Source organism: Pezoporus wallicus, unplaced genomic scaffold, assembly GCF_028554395.1.
Source record: "Pezoporus wallicus isolate ANWC-B61680 ecotype Strahan unplaced genomic scaffold, APGP_CSIRO_Pwel_v1 contig_5552, whole genome shotgun sequence".
In the NCBI taxonomy this organism is placed as follows: domain Eukaryota; kingdom Metazoa; phylum Chordata; class Aves; order Psittaciformes; family Psittacidae; genus Pezoporus; species Pezoporus wallicus.
Genome location: NW_026640754.1, coordinates 4,200,432 through 4,219,502, shown reverse-complemented (window position 1 = coordinate 4,219,502; position 19,071 = coordinate 4,200,432). Strand labels below are relative to the sequence as shown.

General features: G+C 37.4%; 1 protein-coding gene across 13 annotated transcripts in view; it reads right to left on the bottom strand.

The window, feature by feature from the left end:
* Window positions 1-19,071, bottom strand: part of SORBS2 (sorbin and SH3 domain containing 2) — a 148,630-nt gene that overhangs the window by 22,930 nt on the left and 106,629 nt on the right. For 5 of the 13 annotated variants that reach the window (XM_057420322.1, XM_057420323.1, XM_057420327.1 and 2 more), the window contains 5 exons: window positions 17,184-17,298; window positions 10,552-10,635; window positions 8,546-8,602; window positions 5,634-5,686; window positions 4,775-4,962 (listed from right to left, as the gene is read on the bottom strand). In XM_057420322.1, coding sequence (XP_057276305.1) covers window positions 4,775-4,962; window positions 5,634-5,686; window positions 8,546-8,602; window positions 10,552-10,635; window positions 17,184-17,298 — 497 coding nt within the window. Of the gene's footprint in view, window positions 1-971; window positions 2,532-4,774; window positions 4,963-5,633; window positions 5,687-8,545; window positions 8,603-10,551; window positions 10,636-17,183; window positions 17,299-19,071 lie in introns of all 13 variants that reach the window. The other 8 variants (XM_057420321.1, XM_057420326.1, XM_057420325.1 and 5 more) reach the window with 3 other exon arrangements.

Here is a 19,071-nt window from a genome sequence, read left to right as displayed (position 1 = left end):
TGTTACCATTTAAAATGAGAAAGATTTGCCAAAGACTGTCTAAATCATCTGAGATACACCTTTGTGCACTCCTCCTGTGAATCTAGTTTGCTTCTTTTAATACTGTAAGGTTGAACTTTAAAACATTTGAAGCTCAAAGCAATTTTTTTGAGAAAAAGAGAAGCAGAGCCACAAAGAACTCAAAGCAGTAACTTCCAAACTAGATCATGGTCAACACAGACTTTTTTAGAAGTTATACTCACACTGGTAATTTCAGTCAAATTTTGATTATTGAGAATTTCCCTTCTAAGAGGATAGGAAATTTCTCAAAACTTCACAGATGATAAATCAAAATTTTATGAGAAGAACTGATTTTGCTGCCACAGAAACTGGAAATTGTATTGTTTGAACAGTGGAAATGAAAACTTCCTAAAATGACCTTACAGTCTATTCACAAAAAGTAATATGAAGAAGTGGAATTAGTGTATTTTCATATGAAAGAAGAATTAAAGAATTAACTTTCTATGATACTGGCAGAATTAACAGCACTTTTGTCACCTACATATAACAAAACTATGCAACGTGTTTTAGATACAGGTTTTGTTTAGTATTTTACTTCAAATAATAAAGGAAGGGCTGTCTGCATATTTGTTTTCTGTTTGAGCAGCATCTTATGATGCATGCATTCACTTTCTATAAGGCCTTTTTCTTGGGGAATAACCCCCACATTGCTTGCTTTGTAACCTGTAGCACTAATAATGTATTAGTTGAAATCCATCTTTACTCCATTTGTCCAGATTACTGTATTTTGTGAATAGACAGCAAATTTATCTATCCTCATCACCTATGTAAAAATGACTTAATGAAGAATTTTATGGGATGAAAGCTTCTTATAGATGACACAAATAAAAATGTAATGAGAAAGGGTAGGAAATACAGGGAGTAAGGTTAGATACATAAATCACAAGGACAGAAGAAGAAAGTTAATCCACCTTGGAAACACAGTGCACTATCATTGTTGTTAGTTGCGTCCATGTCTGGAAAAGAGGCACTAAGAGGTAATCTTCCACAATCATTCTGGTACAGTGGGCAATGGATAGCACCATCTTGAGGCAGTGGATGAAAAGGCTGGTGCATGGGACTCTTTTTTAGAGCTTTAAGAGATGAATTCCGTTCTGGAATGTCTGGAAGCAGCTCAGTAATAAGTCTGTGTAATATACTGTTGTCAGGCAAGCTTCCCCTTCTTTTTTCAGCTTTAATTTGGTCACAGATATCTTTAAGTGCAGAATCTAGTGCTTCAAATACAGATGACTTGCATTTTTTCTTTTCAGTGTGTTTTTTAGGAGCTGCACTTTTTTTCCTCCGGAAAGGCACTGGACTGACTAGGAATGCTATCTTAGAGAGGCCAGATTCTGTTTCCTGTCTCCTTGGATCTTCAGTGGTTTCTTGTTTAGCCCTTTCATGTTTCAGCATGGTGGTGAAGCGTGTATAAGATGCTGGGCATCGTCCTTTGCAGGAGCTGATGAGGTGCCTGTGGTGGTGGTGATGGTGATGGTGGTGATGGCCTGATCCATAAAAGCTTTCAGATGACGTGAAGGAGAAGTGGTCAAAGTCACTTTCACTACAAAAGGATGAACCCTCTATCTGGATAAAGTCACTGAGATCAGAAACCACTCCATCTTGATCACTGTCTGAAAAATCCATATGTGATCGTTGTGGCTCATCACTGGTCACTTCAATATGGATTGGCACCAGGGTCTTAGACTTGTAGCTCCGTTGTACCTGAGAGGGATGTCTGCCTTGATTTTCTTCTTCCAGCAAGGATTCAATAGAAAACCGCCTCTGTGGACATATGCCGTTTTTAGGAGGCTCTAGTGTAACAGTTGACAACATTTCATCGCCTAGGTTCGGCATCGATTTTGATTTCTGGATTAATTTTTCAAATTCAGATATTCTGGTTGGCACCATGTCTCTGGGCACCTCTTCAGTAGAAGACTCCCTCCAGCCTTGAAGGATACCTTTGTGCTGTTCTTTTTCATACTGCAGTACTCTGGACTTCACAGAACAAATCACCTCAGAATTCATCAAGTCCTTGCGATTGATGCGGTGCATCTTTTTGTACATTTTTAGGAAGCCTGGGGCATTGTGTGCGGATCTGTGACGAACTCTTGACCTACTACTGCCATGGCCCTCAACATATGGGGAGGCCCAGTTCATTGAGCAAACTTCTTTGGAGGAGTCCTCACATAACAGAGAGCCCATGCTTTCAGACTTGGCCTGTGCATCGGGAAAACTATCGTGATCATCTGTTAACAGATCATCATAGCTACGAGATTTTCTCTTTGGAGAAGTAGCTTCTTCTGTGCTGCTCCAGACTTCTGCATTTTGACGAGTCATTTGCCAGCCATTCTTGTAGCTGACTGCCCTTCTTGAATCATTTGGAACAGCTAAATGTTGTCTGTAAGTGCTACAGTAATCTAATTCGTTTGAGGTGTTGTGGTTGTGCACTGAGTAACTTGAAAGGGATGGATACACTTTGCTAATATCCCCACCTTTATAATCCATAGAGCAGCATGGTAAAAAAGAGACATTGCCAGAAATTAAAAGATTCAGAAAGCTCAAATTAGCATCAGTAAGTGTTAGAAAGATTAGAAAAGAGACAGCAATCAATGCATCTATCAGCTTAGGTCAGTACAGAGGTTGCTACATCCTGGGGCAGAAGAGCTAATAATTAATCTTCCACCAGTAAAAAATGTACTCGTGCTAATTTGAACATCTACCCCAGCTCAAACCACCACAATTATGGAGGTGTTACGCCCTCAGCAACTCCCCTGCCAAAGCAGCATAAGAAAACAAACATTAATACCGATTTTGAAGCAGATCAACAGACAATAAAAGCTGCAAAAGATTTAAAGAGGAAGCCAAACAAGAAATCTAGACCTCAAGTCAAATATTGACTTTTCTGTCTGGGCATTCTGAAAAAAACTGATCGGGAGTTTTGAGCTGAATAATGCTCAGAGAGTTCACAGCACCTGTGTATTCTAAGATAATTAAGATAAATCTTTTAAGGTAAATCTTTATATGCTATCAAATGGGAAAGTTCTCCCAGTTGTTCACAGTTAGCATAGGCAGCTCTCTCTTTCATTGTGTGATACAGCACTGAAGGGAGTGGTGTTTTCTACAGCTTAAGGACAGCAGAACTAAGTGGCTGAGGAACTGCTATACAGGTGTAAAGGAAGATGTATCTGAACCTAACCAACACGTAGAAGAAACAATAACCCTTAGACTGGCTTCCAAAACAAAGCCTGAACTTTCAAGCAAGTTTTAAGACATTTTATTTGTATGTGCATGCTGGATCTAGAAGCCATTGCGAGACAAATTTAGAGCTGTGATCTCTCATACTTGCACCGAACTTCCAAAAACAGTCTCAAGTGACAACATTCAGTTCAGGACACATGCTTCAAAACACCTCAATCTGCTGTCTGGAACAACCTGAATCTGGATCAGAAACTGAAACAGAGTTCAAAAACTATGCTGATCAAACAGCTTAGTGTGCTGCTGCTTTAGCAAGAAATAAGGAAAAATAACATTTTAATAATAATAATGCTACAATAATAAACATAATGCTGGGGGAGAATGGAGGGACGCAGGTAGGTCACCTTCTGAAACAAAATTAGCTGTGGTAGATGTTCTCAAGGGAAGGGTTTTCAAGCACAGGAAGTGTTTAAGGCATGGCAAGTGCTCATTATAGGTGGTGTAGTCAAAGATAAATGCAGGTAAATGGAGTTTAAACTTTTCACTGCCTGGCTTAGTACACCAAATGGATGAGTTTTAAAAGTACCGCTATACCACTGGGTTTAAAATGCATTTGCTTTTCCATCACTTCACTCTTCATATTCCTCAGTGGTTTACTTTGATGCATTCTATTGCAACCTGGATATTATGTTTTTTTTTTTCACTGGGAATCTACTTTTACAAAGGTCTAAACAATCCTTAATACAGCTATAGGCTGCTTAGTGTAGCTATGAAATACAGCAGTTCAATGAATAACAACAACTTAAACAGAAAGAGACCCATTGTATAGAATATGACTCTATATATTACTTTTACTGTCTATTACAGAAACCTTATGTCTTGCTAAAAACCCACAAACCAACAACTGATTCAATTACCTATTTTCAGGAGAGAAACGTTACAGAGTGAGAACACTGAAGAACAGTAATAGAGTGGTGAGTTACATGGAAAAAGAAACTAAATAGATTGTATATGCTGTACTAAATACTTCAAGGATTCACAAAATCAAAAATGGATGTCTGCTTGATTAATTTAGGTCCTGATAACTAACAATGTCTACCACATCAGCTATAGATTTGAAAGGTCTACTATACTGGAAGCACATCTTAAATCCTATGTGCTATTTGTCTTGATTTACTTTTTGTATATAGTGAAAACAGTTTTAAAAGCACATCAATCTAATAAGAAAGTAGTGGGGTTAATACAACTTTATGGGTTTATAGATCATGGTATAAATATTAGTCTTCATTTAGTTAATTTTCTTTTGTTAGAATAAGCAGTTGAAACTGGAAAATCCTTGTTACAAATCCAGCTTTTCAGCTTAAAATTACACACTTAAGTGTAAACAAGCTAGCCTTTCCTGAAAGGTCCAAACCTGTTGCTTCATACAGTAAATCTCCCAGTGAAGTGCACCTAGTAACAGCACACAGTTGCATTTACTATCAATGTATTGTACGACACATCATCAGTGATTTTTCACTAACAAATATGATTCTCTTACCTTTTGCTCGTGATGGAGAAGAAGGAGATGAGCTAGTTAAAGGCTTTCGAAGGGTGGTATATGGGCCTTGCATATCTGTACGGCCTGGGCTAGGCCTGTTCGCGTTCTGATCACTGTGCACCCTCTGATGGCTTACAGTAGGTTCTGACTTCCTTCGCTTTCTGTAGTCACTTGCAGTACTTGCAGAACTACAGAAATAAGCAGTATTAGCAGCAGTCTGAGGTCAGAATTCAAGGATTTAAAAAGTAAACTCGTATTATTGGTTTATAGATTAAACAATACCAGGATAAACACGTCAAAAACATGTAAAGGGGAGAAGAACTGGTCTCAGGCATCTTATAGCATATTTCACCCAGAAAAGCTGAATTTCTTCTTTACCTGATTGTTTTAAAGTTTTATACAAAACTGCTATGACCTTTTAATAGTGAAAGCTTTGACATAAATGCATCAAGGTTTTAAGACTACTTTTGATACTATAAATTCAGTGCAAAGATAGGAAAAAGAGAGTAAGGACAGATGAGGTAGCATGCTTTGGGAAACAACACTGAAAGTGCTGCAGACAGCAAGGTTAAATGACAGATTGGTACAGTTGAGACAGAAACTCAGGGTTTCTAGTGGAAAGACACAGAATAGAGCACGGCTTATTTTGAATGTAAAGAGTAAGTCCTTGTAAAATGAAGGTAAAATTTACACTTCAGTATTAAAATATGAACACCCTCTTCATGCATCTCTCTTTTGTCAGCTCACATGGTGAATGTTAAAATGTGACACTCTGGAACATCTGATGGTTTCAGGTCACAGAAAAACCCCTCAGGCTGTATAATCTGTGTCTACTAAAATCATATATTGTATTTCTTACCTAGAGGGCCTGTCCAGGCCTCTGTCTGTTGAATAGTGATGATATAAGGAAGTCTGTGAAAAGAAACACACGAATCTGTTATATACCTGTATTTGAAAAAAGGGTGATGGTTTCTGCTTATCGTGTTTGCTTATACTTTGTTATTCTGTGACAAATCCTATAAGAACAGGCTATGGTTAACCCTCCTGGGCACTCCAACATAGCTGCTGCAATGTTTCATGAGAACAGTTACGCAGTTTTTTAAAAGGATCATTTAATTTCCTATTCTACTTCAGTAATGTTTTTTCCTTTAAAGCACTGCTGAGTAACAATCCAAAGTCATGCTTCTCTATAACCTTTTCAAGAATAGATACAGAACAGCCAAAATTAACTTTCACTTTAAAAACACAGAAATCTGAAAATATTTCCCTCATGCAGAAGTGAGGTCTGCAGAGCTTCGCCTCCCTTGCAGTTACTCATCAAAATCCTACAATCATATATAAATTATAGCCACATGTTTGCAGATCCCATGATGTTTGTGGCCAGTTGCTGAGCACCTGATATTTCTGGTAAGAACAGGGTCTTTTTTACCACTGTATTTGTTTTTTAAAGTACATTCTGAAGAAGGTATTTATTCCTGAGTCTTTGCTATTCATTCAGTTCATCTTTTCAAGTTTTTCTTTTCATCCTCTGAGAGCTGAAAAAAACCTGTCTTTGTGACAGTTCTCCAACCACTATCCAACTTTTGATGATTTTAAAATAAATACCTAGTATTATGAGGTTTACCTGCAATAAAACCACAGAAGCCAGCAGCAGAGTTGCTTACACCAACAGCTAGTGCAACCAGTTTTCACATTCCTACATGCCAGAGTGAAGCAAAGGCCTCAGGTCTGTGTCCTTCCCTGCACTGCCCACAAAACACACATTGAGCCTGCCCTGAAAAGCCTCAGAGTCTTATTTCAAATCTGACTGCAACTATCAGCCTCATCTTTGTTGACCAGTCACTGCCACGGTGCGGTACCAGCAGAGGAAGGAAATTTGGGCTCACAGGCTACCTCTGTTAGAACTGTTGCATGAGGCGACACAAGCGTTTTGTAGATTAATTGTCATTGCGGGGTTTCTTGTGCAGGTGCCAACCCCTTCCATTAGAGACTGGACCAAGACCATCTGTCACATGATGCTGGCCAAACAGACAGGAGACACTGATTACTTTCCACCACGTATAATGGCTCCAGGACCATACAGACCATGATGTAAATCCCAAGGGTGGTGACAGATCCCCAATGCCTCCTATGGAAGGCAATGGCTAAATCACACAACTGAAACCAAACCAGAGAGAACTCCTTTATCCACAGCATTCCCCAGGCCATAAATAGTGTCTTAATGATCAGCCTAAGACATCAAGAAGTGCGTGTCATGCCAGAATTGACTGCTGGGTTACTATATGGCTTTTGCTTTCTGTCCTTTATCAATTTGAATGCCCTTTTGTCCTTTCTTTGATATCTTCTTTGAAGTTTTTTCTGTATGAAAGATACTGTACATTGCACATTCTACAATACTAACTTTTACAACAGGCATGCAATAATACATATAAGCTGTGTGGATTTTATACCTTCTAACCACAGGTAGAGCTGTACTGATAGGGCACATAGGGGAAAAGTGAAAGCAAACAGTGGGTACGGTTGCTTTTTACTGCCAAGAGTGGGTACCACTGCTTGTAGCTGTCCCTAACAGCTCTCGGGCATTTACTGACCCATGATCCCTCCAAGCCACATCCAGGCGGCCCAATAGTACGCATCTCCCCCGCCTCCAAAGCTAATTAGGCATTTTCCAAGAATGTTCAACACTGCTGTATATGGATAAAAGCTGCCTGACAAAAATAATTAAATATTGAAGACAACCACTCCAAACTACCAAATACAGCCAAATACTCTGATGCAGTTTTACTCAAAACCCCATAAAGTTATAAACAGGCTTGTTTGCATGATGGTTCTAATACCTAACAAGTTTGTGAACACAATTTATAAAATTCAAAGATATAAAAAGTTTCAAAATAAAACACAAATGTCTCTTTAATGTCTCTTTAAAAAGATAAAAGCAGTATTACTTAATAGTAGCTGTACCCAGACCTACTGAACATGATACTATTTCAAATAATCATGCTAACTTTAAACCAACTGGAGTGGATAACTTGCAAACAATTAATAATTTAAGGCCACAATTTGCATTTAATTTTTTGAGAGAATACAGAACATGAGAGTGAATCACAAATACGAAGTAAAGCCATCAAATGAAATAAAGCTGTCGTTACAGGATTCACCAACTTTCACCCTAACACTAAAAGTGGGGAGGGAAGGGAGAAGGAATGAAGTCCTGAATCTCTCCCACTTACAATAGGGCAGTGACAGCCCTCTGCCTCATCTTGGTGTATTTTATTTGGAGTAATGACAGTGACTGTCAATCCTACAGTTCTAAATTTACAACCAGCAACCTTAGTCATAAATACTGAATTGGAGAAATTACAGTTTAGCCACAAAGGCTTTCACTTGATATACAGAATTTGCAGTCAAATATTTCAATTAAAGAAATACTACTGTGCTGATGTACTAATGGTGAAATGCACTTGCCCAACTCTGAAGAAGTGGGAATTTGTCAAAGAGTTAAGAGATGTATGGGCTGTCATGTAATTCTGAGTGTTAATCTCTGAGATGCTTTGGGATAAGGACTCACAGTTCCTAGGATAATAAGATCAACATCCAAATGCACTAGTGATCTGGAAAGATATGAAGACAAAGATACAATGATTGTGGATTAGAAACATCTCATAGCTATCAGAAGGAAACCACTACACTTTAACAAACTTAAGACATAATCGGTGAGCATTCCAACCCTTCTTCCCAAGAGAATCATCTGAACAAGAATCATTCATTTACCTCATTGGAAACACCAGAAGAACTGTCTTGAACATAGTCCAAAAGCTTTTTAGGTGGCTGCATCATAAAAGCAGAATTGTAGAGATGAAATGGAGTAGAATCAATGGCAGCAAGGAATGAAATGTGGAGAAGGTGACACAGTTAGAAACTAAGTGTTGACAGCATCAGATACAAAGAGTGACACATATTGGTAGAATGGAAGGAAGGATGTGTTACAATAGTTTTTAAATTATAAGCATCTTAATAAAATGTTAGTAACTTTAGGTAGTAAAATTTACAACTGGAATGGCTGAATCAATACTAGCAGTTTCTAATACTGATGAGACAGAAGAGTGTAAAGCATCAGAGTTACGTTCTGATGGGGAAATCCCATTATATTTTATCTTACAGGAGAAACTATTCTCAGGTTATGATAATCAGTAAAATATTGTTGATATATTGTTCATCAGAAGAGTATCTGGACTGTTTCTGCCCACCTACAGGGAGGAGTGACAAAACAGCTTGAAAGGCTAGATAGAGGAGATAAAAGGTCATCAGTGAAAATGCGATACATTATAGACTATTGGACAACAGATTAAACCCAGATATATTTAACTAATTTTTTCCTATTATTTGCTGTTGGTATTTAAAAGGCAATTTTTTGAAATGTTATAATTAAAAAATTAAAGCTTTTAAAGAATGTATGTGATTTGTTTTGTTTTCTGCTCTCACTGAAGTAGCTGGGAGTTCTGGCTTTGGTTTATGGCTAGCTAAAAAGGGGGACTAAGGTACCTGGTTCCCAGACTGACCTCCAGGGCCCTGTATCATGTGCTTAGACTTCTCCTGTAGCCTGGCATGTCAGTAATTGCCATGCTGAGGGGCGCTCCAAAGAATTGCTAGCTAACAGGGAAAGATAAGAATGGGAATGTTTTAAACCCTGATAGTTTCAAGCTCAAATGCCATGTCTATTTGGGATTTCCTGCCTCTGGGCAGCTGCTTCTGTTTGTTTTCTCAAGCTCCCCAGAATCCTGGGGAGCTATGAAAATACTTAACCAGACTATGGGGATGCTTGGGTTTACTTCAATCTTTCTGAGGGGATTTGAACTCCCATCTTCTACCTGTGTGGAAAGTATTCTAGCCACTGTGTTAGACATTCTTCTGTGATGAAGACATTTGCTACCCCTTTCCCTAAAGAGGTTAGAGTGTACAGGAAAGAATTGGAGCTCAAGGAGCCAGAGAGGGTGTGTGCAAAAGCAAGAGCAGGTGCATCTCCAACCTAGTTGTTAAGGCACTGTGCAGGGAGGAAGTGAAACCTAGCTCTCAGCTTGCTTCAAGGACAATGCTAATGATTTATCCCTGTATAAAATACACAAACAGCATAGGTCCAATTAAGCCTGCGGTATTTGCAGAAGAACTGTGAGTGCCTAGGCAACTAAAGGTGAAAACCTGAGATCTCTCTGATGTTTAGGTGTTTCAACCAAATGGAACTTTTCAGCTTTATATCTGTAAACGTAAAATGCTTGAACTACGAATAAACTGGCATCTGTTTGCCCAAGTCCTTTTTTTGGACCTGGCTATTTGTGAAAATTGAAGCAGAACTGAAGTCCGTTCAAGCAGGTGTTCAGCTTGAAAACAGCAAACCTGTATCTCTGTGTTCATGTACAAAATACATATTCTGCATGTATGCATACAGGACAGGATGAAAAGGGAAAAGATTTTTATCAGTATTTACTGCCATAAGCAATTTATATATGGCTGTGTGTATTAAAATGTACACATGTCCCTTCAAGTAAAATACACGATTTGTAACTTAGCATCCCTAATGCAAACTGACATGGTTTTCTGCTTTAAAAGAGTTAAAAAATAATCCAGCCAAATGCAAAAGATTTAGGGAGACTACTAAAGGTCCCTGTTCAACATTTTATTTGTCTTGTTCTTAAATATTACACACTACTATTTGTCTAATATGTAGTCTGTATTAAAGATATTAAAGCCACTACTCTGGCAAGTTAAGGTTCCTCACTTACCGGACGTCCAAACTCCAGTTCTGAAAAGAATTTATACCAGGGTTCGTTTTCTAAATCTATGTCATCTGGGTTTATGCGATCAGGCTGGAGCAGTTGTGAAGGAAAAGGGAAGGAAAAGGCACACACTGAGCAGGTGCTAGAAATGCCATGTCACTTTAACAACACACACACACAAACACAAAACAAATACGGGGAAAGGAAAGGAATAAAATCAAAGAATGAAGATGGATATTTAAGACAATGCATATTCTTGTTCAAGAGCTGTCACTGACTGGTAGCTTTAATACTTTTTCTTGCTGTTCTTCCAATACTGGAAAACATTAAACATTTTAAAATTACTCTTTCAAAGTTAATAGGGCTCTGACCCCTTCTTTAAACATCATTGCATTACTTAACTACATTTAATGCTACTAGAGATTGCTTGTTAAGAAGACGGTTTAAATGACCGTCATCTTCAGCATAGGCAAGAAATTGCCCATCTGGTCAGCAAGACATAACTATATCAGTACTGCATTTGGTCACTCCTTGTCTTCTCACAAAACATGTTAATTCTGGATCTTGCTGTCCTGAAGCAATGCTGAGAAAAGGTATATGAATCATGTAGGCCTGACTGTATTAAAAAGCCACTTCAGCATACGAAATGGAACTAGTGTATTTTAAATCCTATGGACAAGAAGTTGGTGAGAAAATATGCATTCCACAATATTCATTTTAGCAGTGTTTTGTAAGGCTTTATCTCCCATGGCCGTGTTGGAATAATGAAGCTTTTTTTTCCCCACACACTGTTTTAATCTGAAATTTTTCACAGCAAAGGGATAAAGTAGCAATTGAAGATAGCATTAAGAAAATTCTTCAATGAACAGAAGAATAATTGACAGATTTATTCAAGTAGCATGAAAATAGCGCAAAACAGTAGAGCTCCCTATGGGATATCTAATCAACTGCAAACTTGACTGCATCAATTATTTTCTAAAGATCTCCAGTTCCTTTGTAGGATCTGATGCAAGCTGTCATGCAGCACAGAATTACAGTGAACTGTTGGCTTAAAGAACTCTGAAACAGAGAATTCCTCTTGTTAAAGGTATTTCTGAATTTAAAATTTGGTCCTCCACTATTGTAATTACCAGATCTCAGACACTAATTATGGTGTGACCTAGAAAGCAATCCTCCAAGAAAATGACAGGGTCCTGCATAAAGAATGATACTTGTGATTAAGCACATAACACTTTTGCCTCCTGGGTCAAGCTGTCACCAGTACACCAGAGCAACCACATACAGCTATTTCTGTAAGAGATGACACCGTGTTCTTGACCATTTCAGGTAATTAAACATCTTACAGCACTTTTCTTGCTGCCTTTGATGTTACTGGAACAGACTGTCAACTTTGCTCTACTGAAAGGTCAACAACCCTTTTGAACTACCTTGTAGTATATTGTTTTATAGATTTATCTTCACAGTGTCCCTTTCAAGTAAGGGAACAGAACACGGAGTGAATGCCAGTGATGGAACAGCTTGCTGTGCTCCACAGCAGGGGTAGGAAGTGAAGCTGCTCTGGAGTTTTTCCCTTATGTTTCCACCATCCACAGCCATATTCAGCAATACTAATAACAACTGTTTCAACACACTATACATACCCAAGTCGTTAGTAGAAAATCACCACTGAAATTAGTTTCATGAATTGACCAGTAAAGATTTGGAACCTTAAGAGAGGCTATAATTGAATACAAAGCACATGATTCTCTTCTACAAACAAATGAGGGTGTGAGGGCAAAAAAATGACAAAGTCACAAAGCAGAAGATAACTTCATTATGTATCAACTTGATTCCCATTACACAGAATGCTTGGTGTATTCAGAGGTTTTTGCTTACTTTAAAAAAAATGAAATTCACAACTTAGATCTGGATACTGTGAGAGGACAGAACTAAACAAACAACTGCTTTTTTATCATTTTTCTGAACAGTATGTTGGAATATTTGTGGTAAGTTTTCATCTGCATTCTTATACCAGTGAATTAATTTTCACAGAGATGTTAATATCAATAATTGGATACATCTACATAAAAGAAATGACTAAATCCCTTCTAATGCATATGGCATTGAAGTCGTGGAGCTGTTTGCAGTACAAAGCCAGGCTTACTAACATAACTTGCTTGGGTAGTGTATTCAGCCCTGTGAGCCTCAAGGTCCCCTGGGTAACAGTAGCTGCACAACTACACACTGACAGACTGTTGCTCCTTATTGTAGGGAGCCAGAACACGCCATCAGACCAGATGTGTTTCCATCCAGTTAGCCAAATAGATAAACATGAGAATGGGAGTTGGCTTCCTCTTAATCTTGAAATACTCTTTCAATTAGCTGAAAGCTTATTCCCACCCCTGCCCCCCGATTTTCTGCTTGTAAAGAAAAAGCCAGAGGTAGTGCATTTTATGTAGTTTCTAAGGTTTTGAGTTCTTCTCATGTAGTAGTGTGCAAATGAGAGCGTAAGAAAGTGTGTAGAGCGGTCCATGCACACAAGTTCTACTTTTATTTACAGTTTAAACTGCAGAGGGCAGTACACAAAAAGAAACAGCACTGAAGCCTGCAAGTCCACTGCTGCTAGGCAGTTCTAGAGAGGACTCCGCATTCCCTGTGCTACCAAGATCAATACGCAGGCAATTGATTTCTCTCGGCTTTCGGATTCAGTTTTGCTGATGGACCTTTTTCTATTATCTCCCCTTCGAAGAGACTTAAAAATGAACAAATAATTTTGACTTTAAAAAGTGAACAGAGCTTGGTCTGATATCTCCCAAACTGCTTGAATAGAAGGTAAAAGTATTAAGTAAATTTCCTTTTTATGACCTGTCCGTCAAACCAAGTCACATTCCTATATTCTATCCTTCATCTAGTTTTAGTAACCTTTCATTACATGTTGAAAATACACTACTAAAGACCACTAAGTAACTTCACTCTTTTTTGGCATTTGCATCAGATGGTCAGCACAGTACTGCATCAACACACTCAAGTATAGAACAACAGTGTCATTGAAAAAAAGATACATCTATAATGTTGTATTCAGCTTTGCCTGTGATATACACAAGCAGACAATCAAAAGTGGGCATTTAAACCTTTAAGTTACATGTTTCTCACTATTAACCATGGATCTGAGTGGTCAAATTAATATTCTGCATTTGCCTGAAGCCTCTTTGGAACAATGGACTGAGATGACTGAGATGTCTGTTGTAAATTTGGCTTCGGCATTTTATTAGCTCTGAAGTTTCCTTTTGCTTTTTCCTTTTTTCTTTTTGGACTACAGCTGTTATGGCTCCAAGTTCAGATTGACTTCGTCTCTCCATATCTTGATGAGAGGACATACCAATCCATAGAATTCCTGATTTCTTTTTAACACATGCTGAGAAATTCTTTTTTAGTTGACAAAGTGTTACTCAAGTAACTCAACTCACAGCGCACAATACTCTGATAACCAGCTTGACAGAAAACTTGCATATTCTAAGGAAAATTTCTAATTCTTCACTACAGTAAAAAACCCCTCCAAACCCCCAAATCAACAGATATGCATCATGGTGCAAGCCCAGACTATTTCTGGTATTTGACAAAACAGTCATGTTTTTTAATGTATTCAGATCATTAAATCCTCTTGCATATAAACCCAGCAGAAGAACTTGTATACTGAATACATATATAAAAAATATATGGAATAAAATTTTAACCTGATGACTTTTATCTGAATAGCACATGTGTACTTTCATGCTCAGTCTAAAACATGTCGTGAAAATAAAGGCATCTATTATTGCTTGTACCAATTTTACAAAGTCTTTTTTTTACAGCAACACTCAGATCTTTCCTTAGTTGCTTTACTGCAGAAATAGAGAAATGTACATGTATGAAGGAATTACTTCACATATACACTGTTCAAACTAGTATAGAATAAAAAATCTAACAATATTCATATGAGTAAGATTAAGTTATTACAATGCAATTTACTTATTCACTGAAAGTAAACATTTATATTAGGAAACAAATCCATGCTTCAGATGACATTAGAGAAAAAAGAAGAGTATTTTATTGAATTGCAGACATTAGAGGTAGAAACATATGTCAGAACAACTTATGTACCACTTTATCAGTGCTATGATATTAGAAAAGGTAATGTTTTATGAGTTCATTGAAACAGGAATAAAGGAGCTGACACATCATTGCTTGGAAGATTATTCAACAGCTTAATGTCACTTACTTTCAGTTGTAATCGTAAGCTTCTCGGTTTTGTTGATGTTTTATACTCTTACAAGTTGAAATTACAGAAGGAAAAGCATTCATTTCCTGTTTCATGACAGTAAGTTGCTACATGATACTACAGCTTGAAATTACACTCATCTTCTCATATCCATAACAAAGATAATCATCTATCCCTAACCAATCTATCCGTTTAATGTCTATTATTAGGTCATTTCTTTAGGTTTATTATTTCTTACATTCTTTTGACCTGTTGAACGATATATGCTGAATTTCCCATGAAATGTTGGTTTTACATTGAATCTCATTTTATTATATTCTTCCCGTGTTTCTAACCCCCACATTAATCACAACTGGTTCCAGTGTAGTACCTACGTCACTAAGGGAAATGCTGACTTTTCAAACCTCACCTGCCCTGTCTAACATCATATAATGTAGCTGTAATTTTTTTTTCTGATCATTTTGGTATCAAAACTCCAATCCTGTAGACATGGAAATTATTTCATTTCAGCAAAAAAATGTTATGATTTGAATTGTTGGAGAAACTCCCTTTGACTTTTTTTCTTGTTCTGGCAAAACTCGTAAGGTAAGAGTTTCCAGTTCAGATGCCATAAATGTCCATCTTTTACAATACTAATGAACTATACTCTTATATTCCGTATTTTGATTACTATTTTCTTTCATTATCAACAGAACAATTTTTAAGACATTAAAAGTAATAAAAAATTTGGAGATTATCAAGGTGAAAGACTTAACTCATGCAATACTGACACAGTTGAGAATTCAGTTTTCAACTGAATTTGGAATTAATGCATTGTTTTCAGATGTCAGGTTCTCCTACACACACAGAAAAGTCCTTCAGCCTACTCTGCTGATTACCCTTCAAGAAGTCATGAGTTTTGCCTTCCACATCCCATTCAGTGAATACAAGGAACACCAAAAATAAACTGCATAAGCAAGTTAGAAAAAAAGGATTCAGGAACAGTCAGCAAAGCGCACTTTTAAAAATTTCATTGGTTTGCTAAAACTGAAAAAAATGTACCTACGATCATACTCATCAGCAATTCCACTTGAATGATTTTTTCACATTACAGTAGTTGAAAATATAATTTATTAAAAAAGTGAGGCCATTCTTGCAATATCACTGCAATTTTCTTATTTTTCACTTGAAACTGCTGTTATTCTTTGGCACTGGGAAGGCTGGTAAATGACCTCACTGTGTATAATGCAGCCATGGCAATCAAAAAAGTGCTCAGAACAAATGCCATTACCTTTTACATGAAATTAAATTTGTCATCACAATAAATACTAAGTCCGGTTGAATCATACTGAGTAATTAGCAGTTCCTATAGAAGCACCAATTTCCACTTTGAAAAATGCATCAGTTCTGCAAAAACTTAATTTTACAGAAACACAGATTAGTATTTTCTAGTTAATGAGAATTATGTCGCTGCAATGACCACAGAACCACAAGGGAAACGTGCTTAGTAAAGGTGTTTCACACTGTTGAAATACTACATATGTGGAATTCAATTATCTGCTTAACAAATTTTGTATTAGTAAAATTAATTCTGTGAAGAAACATGTAATACAGTAATACAGAAGCAAATAATAATCCAGTACTGATTACATGAATGCCTTTGTTTTCCTAAAATAAGAAAGTACTGAGACAGCACAAAGGTAAATTAGAAAGCCTGAGTGAATGTCTCTTTCAGTAAATGAAGTCTTCTGTTAATGGTGATTTTGCATGCATTAAGCATAGCCTTATCAGACATGCTTGTGAAAAACTCCACAATTGCTATCATTATTCAGAATGCAGAAATAAAGGCTTCTAATTACACGTTAGTGTACACTGAGTAATCACAGAGTAATTGAGGCTGGAAAGGACCTCCAGAGGTCATCTAGTTCAACCTCCTGCTAAAAGAGGGTCTAATCAGGTCAGGTTGCTTCAGAGCTGTGTCCAGGTGAGTCTTGAACACCTCCAGAAATGGAGATTCCACAGCCACTCTGGGCAACCTGGACCAGTACTTGACCAAAATCTCCTTCTGTGTACATTTATTTTAATGCATTAATTAACCATCATATGTGCTGTCAATGCTACTCAAAATGAGTGCTGGTGATGCATGCCAACTAGTAAAGCAGTTTCCATTAATTCACAGTTCTGCTTATTTGCACAGTTGTGGCTTGATTTCTTGGAAATAGCAGAAGATCTAAGTTCAGCAAATAAGCTAAACCTCTGTTTTCAACACAGTGATCAGGAAAGACCAAAGACTGCTGCAAAGTCATATTTGAAAAAGGACCTTAAAAATTAATCTAAGCATTTATAAGCAGTAGTAAATAATAACAAGATGACCTCTCACCAAAGTTCTTACTTTGTTACCCATTCCATTTATGTGTCTTACCGGTCTTTCATGTTCAAGGATTGATGATTTTCCTGGCTCGTATTCAAAAATACTTCTTGGTTCGGAGCGGAACTTGCGGGTATCTACCTTTCTGTCTGGGGGATCCCAGTCATTTCTAAATAAAAAATAGGAGCAATTGAGTCAATTTGCTGTCACTGCCATCTGCTTTACATCTCCGTGCAAGAGAAACATGGAAACCCAAACAAATTCAGCATGGTTTCTCTTTCTATTTCACCTGTGAAATGTCTGGCCTAGCATTCAAATGTTTTGACCACTGTATCATCTTAACGCATCTACAGCAGGTAGACTCAGTACAGCAGAGTACTGAGAAAAATACTAGAGATGTCATAGAATTGTATCATAGAATCACAGAATGGTTCAGGTTGGAAGGGACCTTAAAGCTTATCTAGTTCCAACCCCCATGCCATGGACAGGGACACCTTCCACTAGATCAGGTTGCTCAAAGCCCCGTCCAACCTGGCCTTGAACACTTCCAGGGATGAGGCAGTCACAGCTTTTCTGGGCAACCTGTTCCAATGTCTTGGTGAAGAATTTCTTCCTTGTACCTAATTTAAATTCCCCCTCTTTCAGCTTAAAGCCATTCCAGCCTACGGCTTTGTCCGGCCTGTGGCTGTGTCCAGCCTATGGCTATGTCCAGCCTATGTGTTCACTCATACTTTTGTTATAACCAGTAGACTAGTTTAAAAAATTCCCTGACATGCTGTGTCAAAATACCATGAGACTCCTTCTCAAACTGCAAATTTACTATATTTGTTTTATGCATTATACTCATACAGGCAAGAGGTAAATATTTTTGTCATCACACAATATGATAATAAGTTCATTTTGAAAAAGTTACAAAATTTTCTGAGACAAAAAATGAGGAATTATTTTAAAAGACAGTTTGAAAACCTAATAGATGCTCTTTATTCTGATTTGAGATTTAAATAGTAGCAGTGGAACTGCTCCTTAATATCCTTGTAAGCAGTATACTGTTTCCTTGGAAATTCAAACAGATAAACCAGAACAAGAATTTGGCAGTTGACTCTGGGACAGAAATTTATCCATTTTCTCTACAGCTATAAATTTGCTATCATTTTAATAGTGATATGCCAAGAAAAAAAAGTAACCCCTACTACTGTATTTTTTCAGTCATTTACCATGCTATTATTCATAACTACTTTACAGCATAGCTATTCATGATATTTTATTCAGTTATTTAGTTACTATCACAATGAGAGCTACCTTTTCATGGCAGCTTTTGTAGATGCCACCTACATTTGCTACCTACTGTAGCTCACGCATCTTTTTATTTAGCTCTGTGTGAAATGACCTACTAGTAACTCAAAGAATGGGGGAAATAAAAAGGGAAATCCTAACTGCTATTTTCTGTATTTACAATAAGAAAGAGCATACACAGACGAAATTCTATCAGTTCAACCTTTCTGATGTGACTTGGTTTGATGTGACCCGACATAATAAGGCACATGTCATGTGCCTTAAAACAATCTATGGGGTAGCTTTTGTTTACAGTACATTTGTGAGGGCAATCTCTGGGACACAGACACCTCCATAAAATGCCCTACATTTCAAGGGAAGTGGTTCTACATGGCTCTATTGTTTATTTTCACTGAGGAAAAAAAGTTTCAGGAGAGAAAAGGTTGTATGTTTTGAGAACGAGCAGGAAAATGGAAATGTTCTGATAAAATTGCATTATACTGCAAGTCACTGAAGTAAAAAAGATGCTACTGAAATTCTGATTCACTCAGTTCACCTAATTTGCAGTTCAGCCTGTAATCCCTTAGGGACTGTATTTTTGAGTCCAACTGTTAATGCAAACCGTATCTTGCCTCCCAGCTACAAAACCGTGATACATGTGGACCTAAGC